The sequence below is a fragment of the Corvus cornix genome, chromosome 10 (assembly GCF_000738735.6).
Source record: "Corvus cornix cornix isolate S_Up_H32 chromosome 10, ASM73873v5, whole genome shotgun sequence".
In the NCBI taxonomy this organism is placed as follows: domain Eukaryota; kingdom Metazoa; phylum Chordata; class Aves; order Passeriformes; family Corvidae; genus Corvus; species Corvus cornix.
This window is the reverse complement of record NC_046340.1, coordinates 12,969,491-12,997,218: the sequence shown is the minus strand read 5'-3', so window position 1 is coordinate 12,997,218 and position 27,728 is coordinate 12,969,491. Positions and strand designations below refer to the sequence as shown.

Below are 27,728 nucleotides of genomic sequence, written 5' to 3'. Positions count from 1 at the left end.
CGCGCCCCAGCGCCGGCGGGAACTCCCCGGCAGCCGCCGTGCCGGCACAACCTGCCTCGAGCCGGTAGCCCGAGTGCGGCGGGTCCGGACCGAGAGGCTCTCCGCAGCCGGCGCCGTGCGGGGGCCCGGGGCCCGGGGCGGGACAGCCTGAGGGTGGGGCGGGCTCGGGGGGCGGGCCCGTGGGCGCTGAGGGGCGCGGGGTCCGCGGGCGGGGCCCGGGGCCGCAGGCCGCGCCCTCTCCCCGCAGTAGCGCAGGACCACGTGCCCGCTCGGCCAATCAGGGGGGGACTCGGGGCCCTTTAAGACCGCGCGCCAGTGACCGCGCGCTGCAGCAGCGGCCGCGGCGTTGCCATGGAGACGGCGGCTGGGCCGGTCGCTATGGACACGGCGGCGCCGCCGGGCGGTCGGCGGCACGCGCTGCTCGCCGTGATCGGGGAGATCGGGACGGAGCCGGAGCGGGGCGCGCTGCGCGGCGCCCTGGAGCGCGGTGAGGAGCGGGGTCGCGGCGGAGCATCCCGGGCGAGACGGACGCGATCCCTGCCCCTGAGCGCCGTGGGGCTGCGCGCCTGGCGCGTCCTCCCTGCCGCCGCCTGGGACGAGGCGGAGCTGCCGGTGCCCTCCCCGCCCTGCGGCACCGCGGTCTCGCCGCAGGGCTTCATCCCACTCGTCCCTGAGGGGCGGCGGCGGAGGCCCGCGGGCGGTGGCTGCGGGGAGGGTCGAGACGCTGTCGGGCCCGCGGGGTGGAGGGCGAGGCCCCGCGGGGCCGGGCGGGGCTCGAATCGCCGGCGCAGTGCGGGGCCGCTCTCTGCGGCGTCGGGCGGCATACGGATTTTTTTCTCCTCTATCATTGCTTTATGTGCATTTGTGACATGCAGTTAACGCAGTTTTCGAACGTCTTAAAGCTTGAAGATATTTCATGGTTCTCTTTCCCCTCAGTCTTTATTTTATTAGTGGGTTGGTAGATTACATCGTATTTCCATCTTACCCCAAAATTCTGTCTTGTTGGAGGAATTGTCTTGCTGGACTGTTCATTGTGGTCCTAGGGATGGCTGTGAACAGGGGGCTGCTGTGGTATGGCCTCTCCCTGTCTATAGAGCAACTGCGTGGACCAGAGTGAGAGAGGACAAGCTGCACAGTGAACTGCTTCAGGAATGGCACAATGTAGGATAGGCCTGCCATAACATTTTTCTCCTCTGTTACCTGTATTTTAGTAACACCCAGAGGCCTTGGCAATGAATTAGTCTTTGTATATTAGATGCAGTGTGGTTTAGAAGTAAGGGGAAAGGAGGTGGTGAGATGATAGTTCTTCCTTTGTGGCAGTTTCTGATAGTTTATGACAAAAAGGCAAAGGAGGGCTGATGAACTACATCAGAACCTTAAAGGGAATCCCTCTTCTAATAAGCAGTTGGTACACCTTTGACAAATAAAGTAACAGCCTTCTGACTCTGCATTCACTCCTCCCCTCAGCCCCCCATTTCCAAGGCACATTGATTTGAAATATGTCAGGGATAACAGTCATAACTGTTGGCCAAACTGTATTATTCAGAGATAATTCTGTGACTGTTTTCTTCTCAAGCATCAGCAGTACTGAAGAACAGATGGACAGTGCAATTTAAGAAGGGGTGGGTGTAAAAATGTCAAATATTGTCCAATTTCTTCTCTTCAGCATCTTTTCCAGCTTCCTCTGTTGGCAGGTCACTTATCAGCTTCTTCATGAGGAGTGTTTCCTTCCCTTTTCCAAGGGATGGCTTTAGTCAGGAGTGGTAGATCTGATTATGACCATCTGGCCTCTGAAAGATCTTCTTTGAAGGGGCCACTTCTGCTTCCTGCACAGCAGGGTGCTCATCTTCACTTGGCACTTCACTGAACTAATGTGCCAACCTACATCCTTATCCATTCTCTGAATCTTTGAAATGGTGACAGATCAGACTGTGAACAAATGGATTTCACTCTGGTTCTGCAGTCATATGCCAGTAACCTGAGAATTCCCACTGCAGAGGAAAAACATGTTGTTTGTAACAAATTTTAACTGCCACAGTAGAAATAAGTTCTACAGTTGGCCTTCTCTGACTAGAAACCAGCTGAAATTCTGCCAAATCTAAACACTTCTTTCATTTGCATGAGGGGGAGCCATTTCAGTGGTATTAGTGAGTTACTGACAGTAGAAGTGAATCATTCAGGGAGTTGGAAACCTGGATTTCGGTCTTTCCTCTGTCACTTACATGGAGTAGGACCTCCAGGAAGTTAGTTTTCCCCACTATGAAATGGGAGAATGACCTCTTCTTAAAATGGACCAATATTTGCAAATTGAAAGATAGATAGGAAAAATGAGAATAGTTAAAATGACAGCAATCTTGAGACCTGTCAATAGTCAGCATATTATGATGTTGTAGACAGTTGTACTCTTGATTCAGGGAGTTCAGGAAATGTGGAGATTATGATTCCCACTTAAGTGTTAGCTGCTGAAGAGGGCTCACGTGAGGGTAGAACAGGCTGCTGAGCAGTGAATACAGAGGATGAAAGCTGGGGTTTGTTTTGTATCTGTTCTGTTGGCTGTGGCACCCTGTCTACACAAAAAAAAAAAAAAAAAAAAGCAAAGAACAAAATCAACGAAAAAACCCAACAAAAAACCCCAACCAACCAAAAAACAACCAAAGATATTTTTTTCAGTTGATAAATCTCTTGCCCTGACTGATATAAGAAGTATGTTTTCCCAGACTTCTTTCTAAACCTTGGTTCAGGAGAATGCAATAGTGGCTACACAACATTCTAGAAACATGCTCATTTCCAGGTGTAGAGCTTTGTAGGCTGTGACATTGGGAATCTGTGGGATATCTGAACAACACTTTTCCAAAATACTGTCTAATAAATGCTAGTCTTATTTTTCTGTTCCTGTGTTACTTTTGTCCAATTTTGCAACAATATCCGGAAGCCTAGGTCTGGTATTGGAGAGAAATGCCAAATCTTTTAAGCCAATTACCTCAGCAGGAAATAAAACATTCACAAGGGCATAAAGAATGAGATGGAAAACTGATGAGTCACATGGCTAGCCTTTGCATGTGCAAAGAGCTTGAATGTTTAGAAACCCTTATTGTGGTATAGTCTGCACTCTCATGGTAGAGGATTCTAATCAGCAAGGACAATGTTCTGGCTCATGTGCCATGGAGTGATAAATTGGAATTGGGGCAAATTGAGAGAGATTTTGAGTAAACTCAGACTATCTGTAGGGAAAAAAAAGTTGAATAAATTGTTGCAAGTATGAGAACAAGTAAGATAATTTCACTCTTCCCTTTCCTTGCTCTGAAAGAGCATCTATTCTTTCTGCATCCTAGAGGATGTAGCAGTACCTCAAATAGCACTTATTGCTGCAGTAGGACACGATGACCATGACACAGCAGCTAGTCAGCAGGATTTGCCCTGCAGAGTGCCACCTTGTTCTTGTCCAGGTCAGAATGCTCATAAGTACTGCATTAAGATTCTCTTATATTGGACATTTGTTTAAACAATTATGCTCTCTTGGAGTATAGCACAGGAAAACATTTTGTCCACCTTCTTGCTCCATGTCTTTTTATTATGTATTTAGTTTGTTCATATCCCATGTCCAAATTGAAAGGCACTGTGCTGGTAAGTAGTTTGGTTTTCTGGGTTCTTTTTCCTCTTCTTTTCTTTTTTCCCTTAAGTTCAGGTGATTTACTGAGGGTTTTTTGTGCAGTCTGTAGTGCAGACTGTCAGCTGATAAATAAGCTTTATTACTCTACTGTGTCAGCTGTCACTAGAAAAAGAAACTAAGCACAAAGGTTTTTTTAGCTGCTGTAGATTCTACAGGCCTTGAGACCACTGATCTGTGTGATGCAATGATTACCGTGTCTTGGTATGTGTAGAAGGCTGGAGCATGTGTCCTTGAGGATCCTCTCCCACCAGTGGCCAGCAAAAGCTGTTGCACAACATGGAGAACTAGAACGGCAGTAAATGGGAATGATATCTCCATGGAAAATTAACATGGTTCCCTTGAAAGAAAGCAGATAATAGAGGCAATAAAACTTTGTATTTTATGCAAGAGAGATGGTGAAAGAACTCTCAGTGAGGACTCCATCAATAAATACCGGAGCTGAAATTCTTGTTTCAGTTAACTTTAGAAGTCTGTAGCATTGGCCTTCAACGTCCGAACATCAGCTGGCATCAGCACCAGATGCTGGAGTAGGGATTTAGTGATATCCTGCTTTTGCTCATTGTGGCACAGTCTACAGTCACACCATCTAGGAAAGGCTGCTCCCTACTGGGAACTGAAGATCTGTGGTCTGTAGTGTTAGGTGTTCTCCAGAATGTACGCCTGCTCACATTGAGGTCTGAAGGTGACTTCCCCAGTATGGCTTGGTGCCACTTGCTCTGGGAGCAGAAGCAGCTTCCTGCTGTGATATGAAGGCAATTAGCTGGCAAAGATTATATAGATTAAAGAACAGACTCAAAGGGTCTTAGTGGGATCAGCGTCTTTGAAGGAGTGATTAGGCAGACCAAGTTGGAGGGGTGGGGGGCTTTTGTGACTTGGAGGATGCACGGGCTATAGGAGCAAAGAAGCTGATGTCTCGGAGCTTTTCAGTAGCATAACCACAAAGTAGTCCATCTCTACTGGTGACCAGTGCTGGAGAGTGCAGATGTAAAACTAACATAATGTATTTGTTTGGTTAGGAGGTAGTGTAGTTCATTTGGCCTCATCTCTTGTTGGTTTCCCTTTCATGAAGTCCAAGTCAAATGGAGACTTGCTCACTGCATGTCCTTCAGGAAGAAATATTTTATGGAAGGTAAGCATCTTGTGGTCCTCTGCTTCTGAAGACTTTCTCCATCCTAAGTATGCTCATCTAGTAGAGCATCCCTGGTCCTTGTGTGTCCTGCTCATTTCTCTTTTTCCACTTCTGTTTCTGGAGTAGATATAATGACAATGACAGCTCACTTTTTTTCTTTCTTTTTTTTTTTCTTTTGTTTTTGGACAGGAATTCGTTCCTGGAACATCGATACTCTGTACTGTGATCTGAATCATCAACTGCGGCTCTTTGTAACGCGACATCTGGCTCAGTTTTCTTCTGAAGTTAAAGGTCAGCTTTTTGGTTAATATATATTAACTTTTAACTCTTGTTTTGGGTCTGGAGAAAAACCCCAGACCAACAACAAAGAATAAAACTGATTGTGATTCAATTAGTGACTTGTTTGCCCAGGATTCTGCAGAGCTGAATGCTAAAGAAAAACAATCTTAACAGTATGATGGATGCAATGAATTTACCTTAAAATTACAGATCTTACTACTGAGAATAGAGTTGAATAGAAATATGTGCTGGTTTAAAGCCTATTAAATGAGTTAGAAGTTAGAATTCATCTATCTTCTGTATCTTATTCAGGTGGCACAAAATTGTTTACTTTGTAAGCTATTTATTGTCAATCTCTTCCTGTTGGGTTTTAGAATATGTTTTCGTATGCACAAAAGATGTTGCAAGTAGTGTGTAAGAGTAGCCAAATGACATTTTGGATTCCTCTTTTTGAAGGCCTAGCTCCCTTTCCTGAGAACAATGAATAAGAGCATATAAGAATAACATTAACCATTAGAAATTGTGCTTGCTTAGCTTGTGAAAAGCTTGAACTCTGATTATAATACTTTTATGTAACATAAGTTACTATAATAAGCACAGATGACACTTGCAAAACCTGGTTTATATAAGACCATCTTATAGCTCACTGTATGTTTTGCACTCTAGTCAGAGCTTCTGAATTTTTCCAGTTGGGGAAGCTGTTCTCCTAATGGACAGCTGTGAAAGAAAGTACCTGGACTCTTCTCAAATGTGCCACTGACTGAGAGGTCTCACCTTCTCTGTGACATTTTAACATGGGGATGGAAATTCTCCGTCCTTGCATGATGGTGTGTGCGTGTGTATACACTTATGGGATTAAAATAATGTGTATGATACATATAATTTGAAACACTCTGCAGATCAGTCTCAATTAGAAGCAGCTGTAACAGGGCCTATAGTACAAATAAACTAGAGCACTGAAAAGTTGCCATGAGTACAGCATTTGCCCAAGAATTCTTCTAAGTCAGAGTTGAAATATCTGGATTAATGTTAGCAAAATGTATCCCACTCACTTCCCTAGTGTGGTCCTTGAGGAGCAAAGGGTGATGAATGTGTTGGGAGTCTATGAAGAGGTTTCTGTGATGGAATTGCAAGTCTGTTAACCATCTATTAAGAGGTTTCTGTGATGGATCTGGGGAAATGCAAGTCTGTTAACCGACTATCAGGCCTATTGAGCAAAACAGCAGCAACTACAATAAAAGGCAGGATTAGTGTCTATCTGGGAAGAGTCACCATTGGTGCTGCAAAGGGAAGTTCTGCTTTTCAAATATCTTGTAGCTCTTCAAAGAGATCAGCAAGCATATAGATGAGTGACTTAGTCTACCAAGCAAAAATCTTTGGGGAATCTGAGGCTATGAAGTCTGTTTGAGGAAGCCTATTGGCTACAGAATTAGGGGCCAGACTTTGGTATGCAGAAGTTACTGACAGAAGGATGGGTAAACAGAAGTTCTGATATAAACTGTGTGTGGAGACTTGGTCCTGAACTGGAGGTGTGCAGCTTAACCTGGTATTAGTCCTGCTGCCACTCTTCTTTAGAGCCATCATTACACACCTGCAGAGTTTCCTGTGGGACTATACATTCCAGCTAGCTCAGCACAGTATCTCTTTGCTCTAGTACATTTTTTGGGAAAGGAAAAGCATAGCTGCCTCTCAGCAGCTCCTGCTTCTGATGTGCTTAGCAGTAAAGATGTGAGAGATTCTGGCCTGGGGATCTAGCAGACATGGATTGGTCTTTGGACCAGAGGCGTTACTGTAGGGGCTACTTGGTTTGTGGCAAGTGTGTACAGCTGGCACACATAATTTCTCTAATAAATCTCCTTGGCAGCACTTAAGGCCGGAACAGGCAGGCAGAGAAAGGCTTTTGGGATTATGGGGGTCTAGAGAGCAGCTTTGCCTCAAATTAGATACTTGCACATTTCCTTGTCTGGATTCATGTTTATTCAGTAAGCATGGATCCTGAAATGCAGCAAGATGATCTGTCAGAGGCAAAAGGAGTGTGTGTGGGAATAATGGCTACAATTTAAAATGTGTTAAGCAGCTGTATGGGACTGTGGAAAATAATGACAGTCTGTACAGGAAGATTGTGCAGGGGACTGTATCTTGAATGCTGAAAGGCTTAAATTGAGGAGTTATGCTATAATCCCAGGATTTACTTGATGGTGGTAGATCTTGCATGCAGACAGGTTTCTCTCAGTGACAGCAGTAAACTATGGTTATGGCATGGTTTGTGGGGAGGAAGCAGGAAAGACTGCTACAAGAGAAATTTCAGGTCACGACTGAGAATACAATCTAGAAGAATCTCTAAATGTAAACTGGGAACAATCTTGTCTGCATTCCATATGTACCATCAGATAAAACCCTCTGGAATATAGCTGCAGTTTTAAACGCTCTTTTAGCTTTGCAGTTTCTGCTTGAGCAGCTATTCTTTACTGATTGCTTTGATGGTAAAGAATCTCTTTTTTTTTTTTTTTTTTTTTTTTTTTTTTTTTTTTTTTTTTAGCTTTTGCTGCAACTTGCTGCAAATTCATTGCTGTATATCCTGTAACAGCCCTGTGAAGGTGTTGTTCATCACTATTCTCCAAATGAACAGACATAAAACTAGAACTTTTTTATTGTTGCTCAGCTCTACACTTTACTTACACTCTTGTTCCTACCGTGGGCAAAGGGAAGAGTGCCTGCAACTGATTTTCCTCTTAGCATTCATAGCTTGGTGCTAGCTTCTCTGAGCAGAGGGCTGTACTAGAGCTCTCCTGAAATCCCTTCCAGCTAATGTTGTTTTGATTCCATACTGCTTGGAAGATCCCAGTCTGGCTTGTGTGGGGGACATGTGCCTCCACACTGGTATGCTGAGTAGGATATCTGAAGGATAAAACTATTCTTTTCAGAGGTGCGTGAATCGGACAATATCATTCCCTTAAAGGCTGATGTTTGCGGTCTGTGATTAGGGAGAAGCCAGCTGGAGCACAGCAGTTACTGTAAAGCCAGAGTAGTTCTTTGACCTTCTGTTTTCTCACTCGACAGACTTGTAGCAACCAGTAAACATTCGACACCACTGGCAAGAAACAAAAGATGGAGACTGGTAATACAATTTGGCTAAGTAAAGCAGTCTCCTACCAGAATATTCCAAGACTTTCTTCTTTGCAATTTCTCACTCAGTTACAATAGTTATTTCCAAACTGTATTTGTAGGATGTTAATGCATAGTGTTTGCAGCTGAAATTAAAATGTAACTGCAGTGTTCTGTGGGAACAGAGATGGCACAGTTATCCCTCAGACAAGCTTTTAGTCTGCTTAAAGATGATGAGGAGAAAATGAGCCTCAAATTCAAACCAAGAAGAAAAAAGCTGAGGGCAGAGCTTGTAATAGTAAAGTGAGACTAAGTGCACCTTATGGAAGTTGATTTGTAATTGGGGTTTTGAGTTTCTTTTTTCCCACACTGACTTACTGGCTGTCCTCTGAGTACCACAGACGACATGACCCATGCTGTAAGGGTAACTTCACAGCATAGTTCACAGGCTTTGGAGGGGAGGCACAGCAAGAAACCAAGTGTGGATGTATTCGGGGAATCTGGAACCTAGTAATTTGTCTGAAGGAAGGAAGGAAAGGGTGATGTGAGGAGAAAAAAATGAATGGAAGTGTGCCCTCCTGTATGCTAAGGGCAGCCCCAGGTGCATTTCTGCACAACTCTGAGTTGCCACTGGCTGCCAGAGTAGTGTAAGATCATGGGCAGTGTCTCCTTGCACTGGATGTTAAGAGTTCTTTAAAACCAGGAGGGAATGTCCCTTTCAAATAAAAAGTGACATGGTGTGAGGTGAAATGCTCAAAATAATTCTTTCTCAGCACAAGGGAAATATGCTTTCTGATATCTGTAGATTTTGATGTTCAGAGTAAACCACTTTTTCTGAAAGCAGTTAACTCCATGAATATTAGCAGCTGCTTTCAATGTGACTAGAGGGGGTTTTAAATACCTCAACAACCACCCCAGTGGTCTTTTCTCTCAAGTTGTACTTTGTGTTGGCCTTCAAAAAACTTTTTAAAAATAACTAAAGACATAATTGAAAATCAAGCTATTAAAAACACCATGCAGGTTGAATTTGATGGAACAAATTCTTGAAATAACGAAACATTGATTATATACTTTTCTTGCATCTGTAAAAGGATTATGAGAACTATTAAGCATTTTCAAGTATTAGCTTGCATTTTCCTTTGCAAACATAATGTTTTATACTGAAAGTCATCAGTAACAGCTGAATAACTGGCTGCCTTGTCAGCAGATGGCCTTCAGGCTCTGAAGCCTTTCATATTCAGCTTAACACTCATACTTCACATCCTACTGATGCCTTTGTTTTACACTTTGTGCCAATTGAGGATACAGATGTATCTGCCACAGCTCCCTGAGAATGTGGCAAAGTTACGTTGCAGTTCCTGAAGGCATCTGTCTTTTGGATGAGCACTCCTAGAAGGCTTTTAACTCGGACTAGGAGAAGAATTTGGTGTTACTGCCTTTCTGGAACATACAGGCAGCTACAAAGAGGATGAAGGCTTTACCTTCACAAGGGTCCATGAGTGCAAGTTGCATTGGGAGAGTGTTCAAGTCAGGTAAGAATTTTTTTTTTTTAACTGTGAGAAAAATCAGTGACAGGGAAAAACCTCCCAGGGACATGGGAGAGTCCCATCACTGAAGGTTTTCAAGATGTAATTGGACAGGGTGCTAGATGTATAATCTATGTTTCATTTCCCATGAAGTTGAACCAGATGATCTTTTGAGGCACCTTCAAACCTTGGCTGTTCTGTGCTTCTATGTATTCAGCTTTGCAACAGTGAAAGGACAGGGACTTTTAGTCCTGGCACAAACCAGGTTGTATTAAGTTACAAATCTGATAAGAAGAAAAGGCAAATGCACAAGCCCACCATGCACATTCTTTCTCTCAAAGTCTGCATTTGATCCTCCTTTTACACTAACAAATATCCCATAGGTCAATGTTTTCATTTGTACAAGTGATTCAACTTCTTCGTGGAACTTGGAATGTCTTGGAACGTCAGCTTGTGCCGAATGCTTTTTCCTACTGCACTGTTTAGTTAGTCTTCAGTGGTGAGTCTTAAGTGCATGACAGTAAAAAAAGCTGCCTTGTTTATTCAAATTATAGCTTCTAGATAGTAAAGATGATAAGTTTGTGTGTTCAAGCAAAAGCTGTTCTAGACAGGAGGAAAAAGACCAATTGCTTGTGAAAATTAGATTACAGTGAAAGTGTATGTTCCCCACAGCTGTGGCCTCTTGCTAGCGAGATTTCTGTAACATAGATCATTGAGTGATGGATTTTGTTCAGCTCTTTAATAAAAGTACTACTATATTCTAAATTTGCATGTTCAGGTAGAAAAAAAGTCAGTGGCTAACACTATTTTTTTTTTCCCCCACAGATGCAACAATGATTCTTTGGACTTTTGAAATTTCTAGTCCTTGAGCAATTAATTGTCCTGTACCATTTGTCTGCCAACATACTTTTGACCAGAGAAATACAACAAAAGCAAGCACTTGTCAGCTTCTGTGCTTCTTCCTTGTGTGCTTGAGGGCTGTATTTACTCTCATAGTAACCACACTGAGCATGACCTCAAAGATCCCATGAATTGCAGTCTACTAAAATAGCTTCCCAGGCTGTAAGCACGGCCCATGTTTCTTGTTGGTACATGTGGCTGCAATAATCCCAAGCATTGCTCTCTCCAGCTGATTCCTGTCACAAACATCTTTAGATTTTTCTCCCAAATAACTGGTAAAGAATATCTCTGTGGGACTTGCAAGCACCTCCAGGATCTACCAGTTAGACATACTTTAATCAGTTACTTGTGTGTTCTGTAAGAATATATCTTCTCTAAGGCTGCTGTATGTTAGGGTGGGTAGTTGTACTGGCTCAAGCCACAGGTACAGCCAGCACAGTGACAAAAAAATGGATGCGTGGGCAGGAGTGTAAGATGAGTGCATAAAATACTTTTTCCTTGTACTGTCCTGGCTAATATCTCTTTCCTGCTCATGTTTTCTATCTGTTTAGTAACATCACTTTTCAACTTCCACAAAGTTTTTCAGTTTTTCCCTAAGAGTAGAGGAAGCAAGGAATAGAACAGTTCATTGACCTCTCATAGGAAGAAACCTGCAACCACATCTTATTTGCTTGGATTCTTATTCCTGTCTGGTCTCATTTTGATATACCTCCCTATATTGGGCAATTCTGTCCAATCTGGTTGTGTTACAGGTCTGGCATATTTCCCTTCACATGATTTCTCCAGATTGCAGAGGCCAGACTTACCTAATGGTTTCTTATATGGAAACTATTCCAGACCTTTCATTTTATATTTTTTATTAATGCCTTCCAGATCTACCTCTTTGGGATGCTGGGAACAGAAGTGTGTAGTGTTCAAAGTGGGGTAGAGCTATGCATTTACACAGTGGCACAAGATTTTTTTTTTCTTCCTTTGCAGATTTCTGACATATCTATTGCTTTCTGACTGCTGCTGAGCAGTGAGCTGACTCCTGAATAGAACCAAGGTTATCATAACCTCAAGATACCCCAGTGGTAACAGTTAGCTCTGGTTAGCAATAGTTAGTGTAATTTTGTGTGAATTATACTGATAAATAAAAGGGCAAATGAAACTCAGCATTGTGAAGCTTCCCTGGCGGTTCATCTACAGCCATACTTGGTACCATCCATAAGCTTTGCCACCAGTCTCCTTTCCTCCTTTTCCTGTAGTCTATGAATACAGTGAGCAGCACGAGTCATGGTGTAGGCTTATATGACGTGACTTATGAAATAATGATTGCACTATATCAAGACAACCTTTGAGATTTTGACAAGCTTATTTGGTTTTTATTAAGAAGGAAGGTCATCTTTTCTGTAAAGCCATACTGATTGACATTAATTTAGTATTCTGTTTGAATCTTTACTGCTGATGGGTTTTCCAGTCTCCTAGGACTTAAATGCCAGAGTAGTGGAGCTCAGATTGGAAGCTGAGAGCTTAGTCAATCTTAGATCTTGTACAGAAATTATCTTTTGCATAGGCTTGGTCTGAATGCTGCAATCTCCCACCACTGTTGCTGTGAAAATTTCATTGTCTCTAAAATATATTTCAATTTCTTTCAACTACAGAACAGAAATATTTACTGAATGTTTCTGGCTCTATTTGACCTGCAGAGCTTAGTTTTAAAACGAGATAGCATTAAAGCATCTGCTCAAGTTGGTAAAAGAAGCATTTTTATATATGGTCTTACATATGGTCTTACATGTTTCTGTTTTTGTGCTAAGAGAGCTTGTCTGGACATTACACATCCTCAGAGTTCTCTTTGCTTGTAAGAAGCTGAACAGAATTTTCCCCTCAATATTCAGCAGAGGAGCTTAACAGAACCAGAGCAGCTGTGAAAAATGGATTCTTTCATAGGAATGATGCTTCCCATGCATAGATGGGAAGATGGGCTGCATTTCATGTGTCTGATGCCAGCATACTGACGCTGCTTTGGCAGGCCAGGGAGTTGTCAGTCTTCATCTCTGTTTGCCTGTTGTATTTCAAATGGTTCCTTTGATCCTGCCATGTGTTTTGAGGTTCTCACTGTGACACCCAAAAGGCTACGGTGTGAAAATAAGAAACCAAAGCCCCAGTGAACTATTTTGAACTTCAGCTCAGCAGAGGCTCAGCAAACATCAGTTTCTTACTCTTGTGCTGTTCTGCCCAAACATTGTAACTGACTGAAAGGGCCCTAAAATTAATGTAAGTTTTAAATTCACCCTCTGCAACTCACATTTTTATACACACTTGTTGTACATTTGAAATTGCTGAGGCTTCAATGAATCATACAGGATATACTCATGGAAAGCATCATTCCTATAAAAGAACCATTTTTTCTCAGCTGCTCTCCTTCTGTTAAGCTCCTTTGCTGAGAACTATGGGGAAGATTCTGTTAAGCTTTTAAAAAGCAAGTAAGATCAAAGGAAATGACTTACTAGTTCAGATCAGTGGTCTATCAAGCCAAATTGATTGTCCTTTCCCCCTTACAGGTCCCTCCCTATCTATGTTGGTTTTTTTAAAAATAAGAACGGTTCAAAAGTACTGAGTGAACCAGTTAAGGAAAAAGAAGCAGGGGGAGGGGTGGGAAGAGGATGTGCTTCCACCGAATAGCAGCAGAAAACCAGCAAAGGCTGTTGAAGACACCATTTTCTCCATCTTACAATGTTAGCAGCTGTCAGTCATTGGATAACATTTTATGGATGATCTGTGTGATGCAGAACAGTTCTTCAAACTGTGCTCTGGCAGCTATTTCATGTTGTCCATCCCAGTAGCTGCACACAGAATATTGTGGGGGGAAGGAGGGTTGCTGGTATTTGTGGGTTTGGTTTTATATTTTTTGTGTTGCAGTGACATTTCTTTAGTTTGTCAAAGGCAGCATTCTCTTGGTGGCCATGTGCATTGTAAGCATGGCAACTGCAGCAACAGAGTAGAGACCTAAATAAGAGAAGTTCTAATACATGCTGCTTTTGAAGTCTTCACATTATTCCATGTTTAGCAGAGGTGTTGGAACTAGAGATACTTAGTACAAGTTAATACAAGCTTTTGGTGATTTTTTTTTTTTTTTTTTAATGTTGCTGGAATTCTGGTATCAGTCACGTCCAGATTTTGGAAGGAAAGCCTTATAAATATGATGGGTATCATTATTTATTATTTCACTCTGGTTCTGTCCACTTTTCTCTAGTGTGCCCAGGAGCAGTGGCTTAGAGTAGGCTTTTCTACTCCTAGTCAACTGGACCTTGCTAAGATAAATATGATGAGCAAAGGGGAAGCAGGATTAAGCAGGAAAATAATCTTTAACATGTGAGTTTCAGCGGCTGTGTATAATTTTCTGACAGATTTCTTGGTCTGTTTCCCTCTACCATGTTGTGAGTGCAGCTCCCTTTCCTTTGCTTTTAAAGAATCACTGGTATTGGTGTGGGCTCAAGGAGTGAGTCTCTGACCAGCTGCTCTCAGTTCCTGTTTACGCAGGTGTTGCACTCAGGTAAGTGGTTTTGGATGCACCAGTGGTGGCATCCTTTGTAGGCTGAGGACCAGGGCTGAGCCTTTACTGTATGTGACCTCATGGTTTGGCCGTCAGGTTCTGCTGCACTTCCCACGGTGGCTTTGTGGGGTGGAAAGCCACTCACAGCCAGCAAATGTGCCCTATCTTACTGTTCCAGCACAGAGTAATGGGTGGCATTTGTGGGCCAGGTGCCAGAGAAACAGGCCATGCAATCAGCACTAGGTGCTTGTATACCCTGGTGATTGTGGCAGGCCCTTGGTCAAGGAGGACAAGGCTGCTGCTCTGCTTCACCTGTGCAGGCAATGGGTCCAAACAGAACTGCAGTGATCTCATCTAGAATCTGAGCTGCTATTTTGGGAAATAAATTCTTCCACTAGGTCCAGATTCTGAAAAGTAGAAAAACAGTGTGGATGGAACATGTTAATCCTACTTTGCCCCAAGATTAATTGTTGTCATGTGCTATTGTAATTTTAATGCCATAATTCCTACCTTCTTAGAAAACAGATGTCCCTCAGTCTGACTGGCTCAGTTACAGGATTTTGCCTTGCTCTGTTAACTATGGCATTGCTGGAACATACACCTCTCTCCTCCCTCTGTAAGAACTTAAGTTGCAGACTTGAGGCATCATTTTCCCCTCCTGATCTGATGTTGTTTCTTTCTTGGATAATCTGAGATGACATGCTTTCTGTTTGATATTAAGAAATCATAGTAGTCTTTGTGCTAGAAAATCAGGAATTCTGAAGTGGAGTTAATGGGGATCGTTAATGGCTCGGGTCTAGAGGAATCTTTCTTCTGAAGTACCAACTTGTTTTCATTCTGTTCTGTATAGTGGAATGCCTTGCCAGTTGATTTGGAAACTTTGGGGGATTGTGTAGACAGGCAATCAGCTTCTCCTGGTTTCTTGCCAGGACATGTGTTACTGCAGAGGACCCATACCAGTTCCCTAATCCACCTGTAATTTCTTTTTACTTTTTGCTTTATCCTGCTGGTCTGTATGAAGCAGTAGTGGAACAAATGGGTCAGTTCCTGAGTTTGAGCTTTGGAATACTACGAACACTGCAAAGAAAATGAAGTCACTACCTGAAGATAGTTCCTATTTTCATTTTAAACCAAATGCGTGTTTTAGCTATTGCTTGTGGGTTTTTTGGGGAGGTGCTAGGATTTTTGTGTTATGTAGACTTTTTTAGGTAAGGTGGTTTTTTTATGTGAACATATGACGGGTCTGTTATAAACCATAGGTAATTATCATAGAATCATAGAATATCCTGAGTTGGAATGGACCTACAAAGATCATCAAGTCCAACCTGTGCACAGGGCACCCCAAAATCCCACCATATGCTTGAGATTGTTGTCTAAACACTCCTTGAGCTGTGGCAGCGTTGGGACTGTGACCACTGCCCTGGGGAGCCTGTTCCAGTGCCTGACCACCCTCTGTGGGAAGAACCTTTTGCTAGTACCCAGCCTAAACCTCCACTGACACAGCTCCAGCCCATCCCTCAGGTCCTGTCACGGAGAGCAGAGATCGGTGCTGCCCTTCATGAGGAAGCTGCAGACCCTGGTGAGGTTTGACCTCAGGATGGCTTCTCACCTAGACTTTTTACCATCTCTGTTGCTCTCCTTTGGATGCTCTCTAATAGCTCCAGATCATTCTTGTATTGTGACACCCTAAACTGCCTCCAGGACTTGAGGTGAGGCCGCAGCAGTGCAGAGCAGAGCAGGACAATCACGTCCCTCACCCAGCCGGCGATGCTGTGCCTGATGCCCCCCCGGATGCTGTTGGCCATCCTGGCTGCCAGGGCACTGCTGACATATTCAATTTGCCATCAACCAGGACTCGCAGGTCCCTTCTCACAATGCTGCTCTCCAGCCTCTCATTCCCCAGTCTGTCCATACATCCAGGGTTGCCCCATTCCAGGTTTAGAATCCAACACCTGTCCTCAAACTTCATACGGTTGGTGATTCCCCAACTCTCTGAATTGTCAAGGCCTCTCTGTAAGACTTGTCTGCCTTCTGCCTTTGAGGGAGGCAATAGCTGCTCTTAATGTAGTATAACTGGCAAACTTACTTGGTATCCCTTTGAGTCATATGTCCAAGTCATTTATGAAGAGAACTGGGCCTAAACAGAGGCACATGTGTTCATTAAGGGAAAGTAGTCAGCCCAGCCAAGAATTCCTTCTGTCATGGTGGTAAATAGTGGAGAATGCGTTATCTGCCATAGGTGTTGTGTGTGGGGCTCCTCTGCTGCAGGGGTGGTGGTGGGACACTGCTGGAAAGCCAAGCCAGTACAGGTCACTGCTGTGATCCACCTGCTTTTTCTCCTGTCATCGCTTAGGTCTGGTGTGTGTGGGAGCTGCTAGCAAAGCTGTCAGTAACATGCTAGTGGGGGAACTCCTGATGCAGGCATGCTTATTTGAGAGTAAGTCTTCACAAACCAGACTGTTCTGATATAATTATTCAACTAGAAATAAACCAATATAGTTATTTTCTACTCAGAATTAGTCCTTATACAAAACAGAGCAAAAAATAATGTTTGGTGAGGTTTTTCCTGTGTTTTTTTGCATTTGGTTTCCACAGATAATTAACTTGGCAATTTTGCGAGTTTCTTAGCTCAAAACTCCTAGAGTTGAAATCGCCCCAGTTGTGAATTCACCAGTTGCATTTCTAAAGTTAGAACTTGCCTTACTAAATTGTTACTCTTGCTTCTAAAACCAGATGCTGTGATTAAATGTTGCTGGCAGTTAATGGAATTCAAAATCTTGAAGTGTATATGGAGGCAAAGAATAACTGGGTTTATCCTGGAATAATCTTTCTTATCCTTCAAGAACAGAGGAGGGAGTGCATTGAGCTGAACCAGTCCTGCTGTACTGTCTGTCATATAGAATATTCAAGGGGTCAAGATCTGTTTGAATGGACCTTGAAGGAAGATTTACCCTTGAATTTGATAGAAAAGGAAAATAATGATAAGATCATTGGGGTATGGTTGGACCTTTCTTCAGGACACAATGTAAACCAAGAATATTTTGTTTTGTTTTCTTTAGTACTTTGTGTCCTTGTAGGTGTGAATGATTTTTTTTTTCTTTGTTACCTTTTAAAAAAGAAAGACTAAGTCTGGGCTGTCCTTAAGGTAGTAGCTTGGGAATAACTCAGTGATTTTGATTTCTCAGGCCTTTGTTAAATTGCTTTGATGGAATACATTTTGAATTGGTTTTAAACAGTGGGGTTTGCTCCAGTGATGCTGGTCCTTATCTGTGGAACTTTTTAGGATGGTTGAGTTAGATGAGACTTAAATTTCTGATGCTTTTAAAAAAAAAAGGAAAAAGATTTCTGAACAACACAATAGGACAAGGACATATATTTCTTTCAGATGACCTGATCTCAGTGTTTTATTCATTTTTGTACACCGAGGCCTATTCTGGATTTTGTCTGCCTTCACTTTGACAGTAGCTATTGCAGAAATTTGCAATGATTATTTACAATGTTATGTGCCTTCAGGTAAGTGAATGGTTTGGGTTTGACCTAATCCTACTTTGCCTCTGAAATTTTTGTGAGTACTAATGATTCTGTAGAAAAAACCTGCAGTAGACAGACTTCTATAAAGAAAATTCTCCTGGGATCACTGTTCTAAAGATGGCATTTGCTTGCATTCTTATTCCTATTTCATGGGGATGAATAATTCAAAGTGATTATTGATTTCCCTTCCTCCTCTCACCACACCCCCACCCCTTTTTTGTTTTCCCTCTCTTGTTTCATCTGAGCAAGATCTTTGCAGGAAAGCATGTGCTGCAGTGCTGGTCTTATCATACAGGAGAGCATAAACCCAGGAGGGAATAGTGCCTGAAATGGATGTCCTGTTTGATCCATGTCTAAAGAACATTTGCATATTTCTCTTACTTTTTCTTTTTCTTGACTAAGCAGATCTTATAAGCAGAAAGTGTCTAGAAACCATGACATCCCAAATATGCACACAATTTACTAGAACTGGTTTGCAGGGACTAATGTTTTATCTCTTTAAATTTAAAATATGCCTGAAAGAGCAATTTCTGTTCTGTAATCATAGCGTATGGTTATTTCTGTGGTATCTTTGCATGTAGTAGTAACTAGATCATGTCACTGTTAGTTTTTCCTATAATTTTTAGCTTGTCTTCAAACCTGGATCCATTGTGAGAGAAGCCTCCAAACAATGCCTGTTAAATCTGCCTGAACCTGACAGGTAATGGGTTCTGCAGCCTCACAAAATGTGGCAGAACTGTTTTGCATTGCTTACATAAAAGTGTCTGCATGTCAACATCTCGGTTTCCAATTCTATATGTTACACAAAAAAACGAAGCACCTCTGATGGTTTCATTAACCCCTGGTATGGGTTAATAAAAATGTACCTCTTTTTAAGCAAGTCATCTCCAGTCAATGTTACAGCCATATAAACATGGAAGTATATCCAGAGTGTTGTCAACCTTCCCAACTGTATGTTGTCTTGGCAATTTTACTTGTGCCACTGCCAGTTCTAAATTCTATTCTATCCTCTCTCCAACCTTCCTTTTGGTTTCTCTGCCAGGCTTAGCTCCTGCCTGCCATTTGCAACATCCTCATTTTTGCCACTGATGCCTGTTGTCTCTCTCTTAGGATCCTGCTGTGATTTTTGTCAGAGCTGTCCTACCAGCTCCCTGTCTGTAGAGCATCATGGCATTTGCTACCTTAATAACAGGCAGGGTACCTGCTGAATTGGTGCCTCTGGACTGATGCTGTTCTCCATAAGGGTGTTAGCAGCCTTTGTGCCCCTGTCCAGGCCTTGAAAACAGTTAAAAGAGCAGGTTCCCAGGAATCCATTTTTGGGGCAGCTGGTACCTTTTACAACAGGTTACTGTCTGGTTCAGAGCAAGAATGTGATCTGAGGCAGTTTGGAAGGAAAAAATCCCCTCTGCATGAAGAGGGATCTTGCACCAGGATTTGGCTCATGTAGCTTCTCTCACATTGCCTTGGTTGCATTTCTTTCTTACTTTCAGTGACGGATCTGGCTTGTCCCTTCTCCTTTGCTCTCTTGTCTGATGGGAAATGTAGGAAGTTTTGCTGTGTCTATGGGTGCCTTCATGTGCTGGTGCTGGCCCAGCTGGCTGCTGAGAAGTACAGCCAGCTCCAACACTGGCAGAAGGCATGGTAGATGTATCCTGCTTCTTGGAAATGCTTTTGGAGAAGTCTATCCTTGAACTCAGAGTAATTAGGAAAACACTAGGGTTTTGTCCCACTGTCACTAAGAAATCACTGGGATTTGATCCTGGTCCCCCTCCCTCTCTGCCATCCTTCTGGGTGCTAAGGAGCCGTGCTGCACTCATACAGGAACACACTGCTGTTCTCACTGTGCTCCGGTATTTGCCTCAGTCCCTCTTTTCACATTCTTTCTGGCCTTTTAGTACTGCTTGTGTTTGCTCTAGTTTTACAGCCTTGATTTATAAACCTCTTTATCCTTTCCACCGAGAGTTCTAGACAGGTCATCTTCCATCGTTTTCCCTAAAGGTTTGCAGTTGCTGAGTTAAATTAGGATCACCATTTTTAAAACCTTCTTTTCTGGGGCAAGAAGGACCGGAATGTTGCTACTGAAAACTCACAGGGTTCATGAATTTGTTTAAAGTAGGAATTGGAAAAGAGGCTGGTAGCAGGTGCTGACAGTCTCTCTGGGTCTGCACTAGGGATGCTATTACCACAAAAGTAAAACCTTACTTGGAGAAGAAAATGATATAAAACTAAACGGAATGGATGACTTGGGCTCTCCACCTTTAAACTTGTAAAAATTCCACATTAGGGCCGCTAATTCTCAATAGCTCAGATAATAATTACTCCTTAGGCCCAGAAGCATCAGAAAGGTGAAAACATCATTCTCAAATTAAGGAAGAGAAGCCTAAATATGTAACTGTATTGTTATAGATAACAATAATAATAATAATATATAACTGTGCCTGCAAAATTACATGAAAGAATTAAATACTTTAGGGATCAAAGGTTCCTTTAAATAGAACTATACCAATAACCAAAGAGTTGTCACTGCATTTCAGAAATGGTTATTTAAAAATAAGAAAACTTGAAAAAAGTGAGAAATACCTCTTTGGTCAGAATTTAAGCAACCATACAGATTAAAGAGATATAAATACCTGTAAATAAGAAAGGAGATAGGAAGACTCATTAAACAGTTGCAGAGAAAGATGCAGTATTCAGCAAAAATGAGTATCCTTTAAATACATCCTAGTAAAGCCCATAGAAAAGAGTAAAAATTGCTGTACCTAGACAGAAATGAAGATAGTTAAGAGGATTTTAGAAGTGATTTGCCAAAGACTTGAAAAAGTCATCAGTTTGTTTGTTTGAAAGCAGATAGCCTGCCAAAGTCAGTAACTGGATAGTCAAAGCAAAGAAATCTTCCAAGAGGACAAATGCAAACAAATCCTTGTGCTTCTTGGCAGTTTTTTTCTGTCCACTGTGCTGTGGGGAGAGTTTAATGCCTCTGCTCTTGCACATGCTGTGATAGCCTTGTGCAGTGAGAGCTTGGAAGCTGGGATGCAGAGCTAATGGAGAGGTCAGAGTTCTGTGCACTCAGAACTCTGCTTTTCACACAGAGGTGTGGGGAAATAAATATATTTTACTCAAATTAATGACTGGGCTGTGTCTGGGTCAGGCCATGGTTATTCTTTGTCCCAAGGCTTTCAGAAAATAGTATATTCTTCATTAGAATCTCTTTTCTTAAAGCCTTTGGCCTAGAGTTTTTAAGACAATCAGATGTTTTTGAGCTTAAGATGGTAGGCAGTTTGGAGTGTTTGTTCAGAGAAGCATGACCTTTAGACTCATTGTAAGTCTTATGCTTTAGCTGGAGTTTTTGAGATGTCATACTTCATAAAAACACACAGCCTTCACTTATATAAAACTGTTTTAAACACCATAGTAGAGAAAAAAATGGAGATGTGACCCTGGATCCACCCTAACATTTGAAAATAACAGGAAAACATTTTAAGAACTGACTTCTTATATTTATGCTGGCCTAGAGGAAGACCCTGTCTATAGCTTTTTACTATTTACGATCCAGAACATTCCTGTCAGTGTGATACTGGCTCAGGTGTGTAGTGATGAAATAAGTGTTCACATTTTTAACAGTTTATCCATGTTTAATTCCATATCCGAGTCAGAAAGGAATTACGCCTAACATCCCAGGAGGCTTTGTGGCCTTTTCAAAGCCCTGTGGACAGGGAATAGCCCAAAGACAGGATCTTTGTTTCAAATCATAGTTGTCAGTTTGACAAAATGGAAAAAAGTGGTTTGAGGTTTTTTTAGCGTAAGTAGGGAAAAGTTCCCTGTCTCTTTTCTAATTCAATACCTGAAATAAATCTATCCTTGCATCAGAGAATAATAGTGTTTTTAAACTTTCATGTTTGAGTGGTGCTTGGAATTGAACCTCAATGAGCCTCATCTCAGTACTGGTCCTGGTGCCTGGTCTGTGAGGTCCCATAACTGTCAGATGAATCTCCTGAAGGACTGAAGAAATGGAAATATTCTTGATCATAGGTCTAGGTCTTCCTGGTAGAAGCTCAGTGCCTTTTTTTACGAACTGGAAGTGCCTTGAAGATCAGTGAGTGCTTTCCTTACTAGTTCCCTTTTGCTTTTGTCAACTATTTTTAGGCTTTGCTAAGTGTTATTTTCTTTAAAAGCTAAAAAGAAAAGATTATCTGCAACTGTTACCTGATCACATGAAGGCAGGAGGGCTGCCTCAAAGAAGATGCATGCAGGAGGCTTCTTAGGCCTCTTAAATAACAGGTGCATGGTAAAGGCAGCAGCTGCTTTAAGAACCTCTTCAGTTTTGAGAAGTGTCTTGCTGGTCAAGCAGTACACATATTCCAAGAACTGTGCTTTGTGAAAACCGCCATACCTCATAAATGACTTTTGCTTTGTCAAAAACCACTTGCAAAGTATAAAAATATGCATTCCAGTTTGCTGGGGTGTGAACACATAACTAAGAGCAGAAAGTGAGAGGGAAACTAGAGACAGTAGATGCACCAATCGTCAGACATTAATTTCATAGAGATAGCTATTTCTGATGTAAATTCTCAATAGCAGTTGGAAGATGCTGAATTTTTGTGACTTATAAAGAAGTATTCTGAGGCGAAAGAAAAGAGCCTGATGTTGTTGAAACAATATTGTTTCCTTATAAAATAAGATCATGAATGGAAGATAACAAATTAGTCTGTTTATATATTTAAAAGGTTTTAATGCACTTAAGGACATCTGGCTAGTTCATGCTTTAAAATGTACTTGCATGACTGTTAATAGGAAGGGATTTTGAAACAATTACTAATCAGGATATGTCCTGATTAGACAGAAAAATCTAATTTTGCTGCTTGAAATAGAATATATCAATATTAAAAAAATCAATACAGAAGGAGATCTTGCTGCTCTGAATATCCTGCTAGGGGCTAAATTTGATCACTGTTGTAGTGGGTGTAGAAAAGGAAAGGGCTTGCAGAGTTGTGTGTCCCCGTGTAAAATGGCCTGGGGTGTACGCCCTTCCTGTGTCTGCAGTCAGAGCTGCCGTTCTGGAGTGCTCTGAAAAATCGACTAATGGCAGTGCAATTTCCAGCGTGGGTCAGTTCTAGACTCAGATTATGTAACCCCTCCCTTCCCTCCTGCACCATTGGCACTGCTCTCTTAAGTGCCAGACATGTCTCAGTGTTGTGGGTTTATTAGGAAAGACCTGAAGAACTGCCCAAGGGATGAAATTGTCCCTGGGCTACCCAGCTGGGCAGTTCTTACAGTGGATGATCTTAACTTAAATATTAAGAAGCCTAGTTTATGTGAAGCAGTAATAGCAAATACATCCTCCTGCTTTGTCATCAGCACTGCTGCAGAACAGCGCCTTTAAGGTGGTATCCTTTGCTCACCTTGTGCATCTTTAAGCTGTAAAAGTGGACTGCACGTTTGGTTTGCAGTCATCTGCATCCCCACCTGCTTACTTGGCTCTTTACTTCTAACTCCTTAGTCATGTTGACTATGCAAAACTCTCCAGCTTGTGTTTTATTGGTAATAGTGGGATAATAAGTATAATGGGTAGTGATAATGACCCCCTCTGTTTCAAACAATGTCCACTGTGGTGCACAGGGGACTCATAGCATGGAGCTATTTTTTCCATACTTTGTCCTTTGAGAATGTTTTAACCTTTGGTCTTTTAAAATAGGATGTTAAGATGTGTCTATGTTACCTGTCCAAAACATACAGAAATCTAAGATGTTTGATCTAGTGCATTGATTTTTTTTTCTCAGGTTCACAGATATTTGCCAATGATTGACATCATCTGAAAGCTACAGAAGAGAAGGTTCTGGTTTAGGTTTTTTTTAACTTCTAAAACTTAAAATTCTGTGATATTTTTATTTCTGAGCATTCCATTGTGTCAGACAGTCCTAAAATCACTGAGAGGGAGACCTGCTGTGGGGCAGGCAGGACATCTCCAGCTTTCACAGTTAATTCTGGAATCTAGAAGTAAGCCAGCATCATGTGTAAGGCAAACAGGGCAGTGAGAGTGGTTTCAGTTCTTGCTGTGGGGGGAAAAAACCACTGCTTCCAACTAGCACACCATGGAGTAATCTCTGTATTCCAGTGCTGGACTGGGATGCTTGAGCCCAGCAGAGCAGAAACAAGGAGGCACAATTCTTTGCAAGTGCCTTGGAGCAGGTGCTGATTATGAGACAAGTTGCAAGGTTCTCAGAAAACAATGTTAACATTTATCTGAAAAATGCTGGAAATAGGTCTCCAGAGGTCGAATACCTGCCATTCTTGCGTCACTCATTCGCGTCCACTGTCTGTCCAGTGTGGTCCGAGCTCACCGCTGACCCATCTCTGTGCGTGAGCAGCCGGGCGCTGGTGTGTGGTGCCAGGCACATCTGTCCCCGACTGGGTAGCTGGAGCTGGGTGGAGTGGTTCGTGTCGCTTGTCTTTAACTGGAGGAGCTGCTCTGCAGCTGGAGTCCGACGTGAGGTTTCAGTTTGAGACGCATAAGGCGAAGGCGCCCACGGTGGGATGGGGAGCACTCCTCGGGAGCCCGTGAGGAGTGGCCTGAGAGCGCTGGGAAAAGTGTTCAGCCAGCACCGGTACCCGTGCTGGCTGAGGTTTGACCTGTGTCAGGCATTTCGGAGCGCGGGCCGCGGTTTACCCGTGTCGGGTATTTCGCAGCGCGGGACAGGATCTCGGTGCTCGCCGTTGCCCGGAGATCGAGAGCCAGAGCCGCACCGGGCTGGCCGCGGAGCACCGGAGCAGGCAAAGCCGCCCGTGGGGATGCCCGGGGCCGCCGCCGCGGGCGCTGCGCGGTCCGCAGAGGGTTAAAGCGCCCTGCGCACGGGGGTGGGGGCGCGGCGGCTCCTCCCCGCCACCGTGACACGGCAGCCGCTCGCCGCAGCCCGGGCCGTGCCGGCGCATCCTCCGCGCTCCGGGCAGCCGGTCGGCGTCGCTCCCCGGCCAGGATGGTAGGTGCATCTTCCTTCCCCACCGGCCTGGGGCGAGCAGCGAAGGGTGCCAGGGCGGTCGGGAGTGAGGAGCCCCGGTATCGTGGAGGTTGCGGGATGGAGGCGGCGGCGCTTTGTTCGCGCTCGGATGCTGCTCATTGCTTTGGAAGACGTTGGTCGGCCGGGGAGGAAGGGCCCTTCTGGGGAGGTAACGGGGGATATCGGTGACGGCAAGCGGACCTGTCCGGGCTCTGCGCTCCTGTGCGCGGGCCCGGTGAGTTGCTGGGGCTGCGCAGCCCTGGCAGGGGCGCAGGTGAGGAAACGCACCTGCTCGCAGCGGTCATAGCGGGTGCGGGTTTATTTCCTTGGAATTTGGGGGGGTTGAGGAGGATTAGTAACAAGAGGGGAAGGTGGCTGCGGATGGAGCTTGGGGTTTTTATGATCTGCGGACCTCGCCCCTCCTCAGCTGTTTGTGTTCGAGTATAGGAACAAAACCCAAATTCCCCAGCTGCTCAGCTGTTTGCTGCACTTGTGTCCTTAGCTCAAACACAGAGAAGGATGTATGAAGATGGGTCTAGAGAAGAATCTGGAGAAAGTATTCCGCCTGACAGGAGTTTAAGGAGTCCTGCAGCATTATGTTTTATCCCAGTATGGTCTTCCCTGAAGATGGTGTGCTGCTGGAGAAGGGAGGAGGTGGTACGAGGCATCTCACAGATGCTGCCTTTGGGCAAGGCTTGGCGAAAGACAGTATTAGTGTCTGTATCATCGTTCAGCTCCGTGCCGATGGTGGAATCAGGCTAATGCCAGGCAGGAGGGGGGAGGGTTGTTAAGGTGGACTGTCATGCTATTGATTTGATGGAAGAGAGATAGAGGGCCAGTCTTCTTTTGCAATTTCTCTCTTCTTTGGTGCTGCACACTCGCATATGAGTAGTCTTGAAGTAGCTGAAGTCTGACTTCAAGCTTCACAACACTACATTCTTCCACTACAGGAAACCAAAAAGCATCCAAATGCATCCAGCGAGTGGGGGAGTAAAAAGGGAAGGTTCCTGTAAAATGTGCATGATGCAGCCTTTCTGTGGCAGCAGAGAGAGGAGACGTGGCCAAGCTTGGAGCTGATTTTCATCCATGTAGGCTATAATCAGGGACTTTGTGCTTAAGAAATGAGAGTAACAAAATGCTTTCTTTTTCCTAGCAGTAGTCCTTTGTCATCCCTGACCTTGCTGTATTGCCCATGTAACATGGAGGGATAAGGGGCCAGCTGTCTCTTTATCATTAGCTCTCCTGCATTGCCAGTGGTACTGTGTGATGATGACACCTTTGCAGTCACAGACACATGGGGTTCTATTTTAATAGGGTATCTCTGGTATTTGTTAGTGTTACCACCAGCAAGCTTCTTGTTAAAAGTGTTAAATTATCTGTATGCTAGAGCTGAAATGTGTTGAAGTATTTCAAAATATGGCCTTTTATCTCCAGGGTTCAGAGCTAGAGGAGCAAGAGCATGGTTTAGGACTTTGCACAGACCTGGGTATGTGACCATGAATATCTGTCAGACACTGTTGTTTTGGCTAAGAGGGAAAAAGAGAAGAAGCAAAACCCCATTGACCAGGGAGGGAGCAATGAAAAGAAGTCATTAGTGATGACTAATGATGACCAACAAAAGCTTTCTTAATATTAGAAGAGAGGGGCTGAGAGTGATCAGACTGGGACTGTCAGTGATGTAGGGAGGGGAAAAAGGAGGGAGCTGTAATCAATGTGTCATTGATCACACAGTGAGCTTGGAGGGGAGGAGCATGGCTGCTGCACACTCACACACGCAGAAACACACGCACGCACACACACACTGCGGCAAATTCTGCAGCTGGTGCCTGCTGGCTTGTGACTGCAGAAAAAACAAGCTCCGGTTTAAACTCTCTGATCTCAGAGACGAGGCTGTTTCTATTCCAAGTCGCTCTGGTTCCGCTGTGAAAAGCCCTGCAGGCTGGCACTGTTCCAGAATGACAGGGATTCCTCTTTCTTCTGATGGGGTAGAGGCCCTTTTGCTGTGTAAGGTCAGTACCCTCTCTGTCTCCTTGATGGCTCCATACTGGTTGGCTGCATCCAGCCCCCGTGTCTGTCCTTACAATTTCTCCAGCAAGTAGTTATTGAATTGGGACACATTTTTTCCTCCCCTCCTTTCCTTTCCTGTGATCTGGCAAGGCCAAGCTGTTAGATCTTCTGCCTTACTCCCATTCTGCAGACAGATAGATGTGTAGCTTTGCAGTAGTTTCTTTCCTGACAAAACAATCCACCTCCTGTCATGTCTTTTTGCCACTCTTCCTCTTGTCTATCGTGCTGGCATACCTTAGTCACATCCTCAGCAGGTGTGGTGGTAAATGGATGATACACTGGATTGCAGGAGCATGGTGAGCAATTGCCAGCACTTTGGTGAAAGCAGGGAAGCCACGTGCGTGAACAAGAGGTGCAACATGTCTCAGTCAAAGGGGCATGGCTGGACACCAGGGTAAGGGCAGAAGAGTGGTTCCTCAGCATGAGTTTCTATGGGATGTGGCTTGTGCTCTTTGGACATGTTCAGACACAGACCTTCCTAGGTAACGCCTGGGATGCATCTTGCAAAGAAAGAAGAAACTCCGAAGCAGATAAGGATGCAGTAATACATCCTTGTGATAGGTGTCTGAGTATAGAGATCTTAGTGGGTGCTGCTTCTAGCACAGCCCAGGGTGCTTGCTACAGGCATTATCACAGACTTCCCACTGCTCCTTGATGGGCAGAAGAGAGAGACCTCCAGGTCCTTTAGAGGAGATGCAATGGGAGCCCAAAGCAGTTGAGATAGTCTGGTTAGCACACAGAGACCTGACAGTAGCAGCTACTTTAAAACACAGGGAGTATCTTCCAGCCTTTGTAGTGTTAGTTAGGCAAAAGTACCTGGGGAAGAAAGGGAGGTGATAGAAGCTCTCCATCAACCCAGCAACTGTGTATGGGAGGAAAGAGAGCAAGCTATGTGTAAATGAATGCCTAAAAATTATTCTGGGGAGAATGTACTGAGATGGAAAAACAGGATTTATTTTTCTTTCCCCCTAAAAAGTCATGAACTTTCTGG

General features: G+C 43.6%; 1 protein-coding gene across 2 annotated transcripts in view; it reads left to right on the top strand.

The window, feature by feature from the left end:
* The first annotated feature begins 336 nt into the window (after positions 1-336).
* The window catches only part of MAP1A (microtubule associated protein 1A), a 56,226-nt gene continuing 28,834 nt past the window's right edge, over positions 337-27,728 (top strand). The window contains exons 1-2 of one of the 2 annotated variants that reach the window (XM_039557734.1): positions 337-487; positions 4,989-5,090. In XM_039557734.1, coding sequence (XP_039413668.1) covers positions 352-487; positions 4,989-5,090 — 238 coding nt within the window. In that variant the 5' untranslated portion in view covers positions 337-351. Of the gene's footprint in view, positions 488-4,988; positions 5,091-24,564; positions 24,653-27,728 lie in introns of those variants that run through there. The other variant, XM_010390880.3, reaches the window with a different exon arrangement.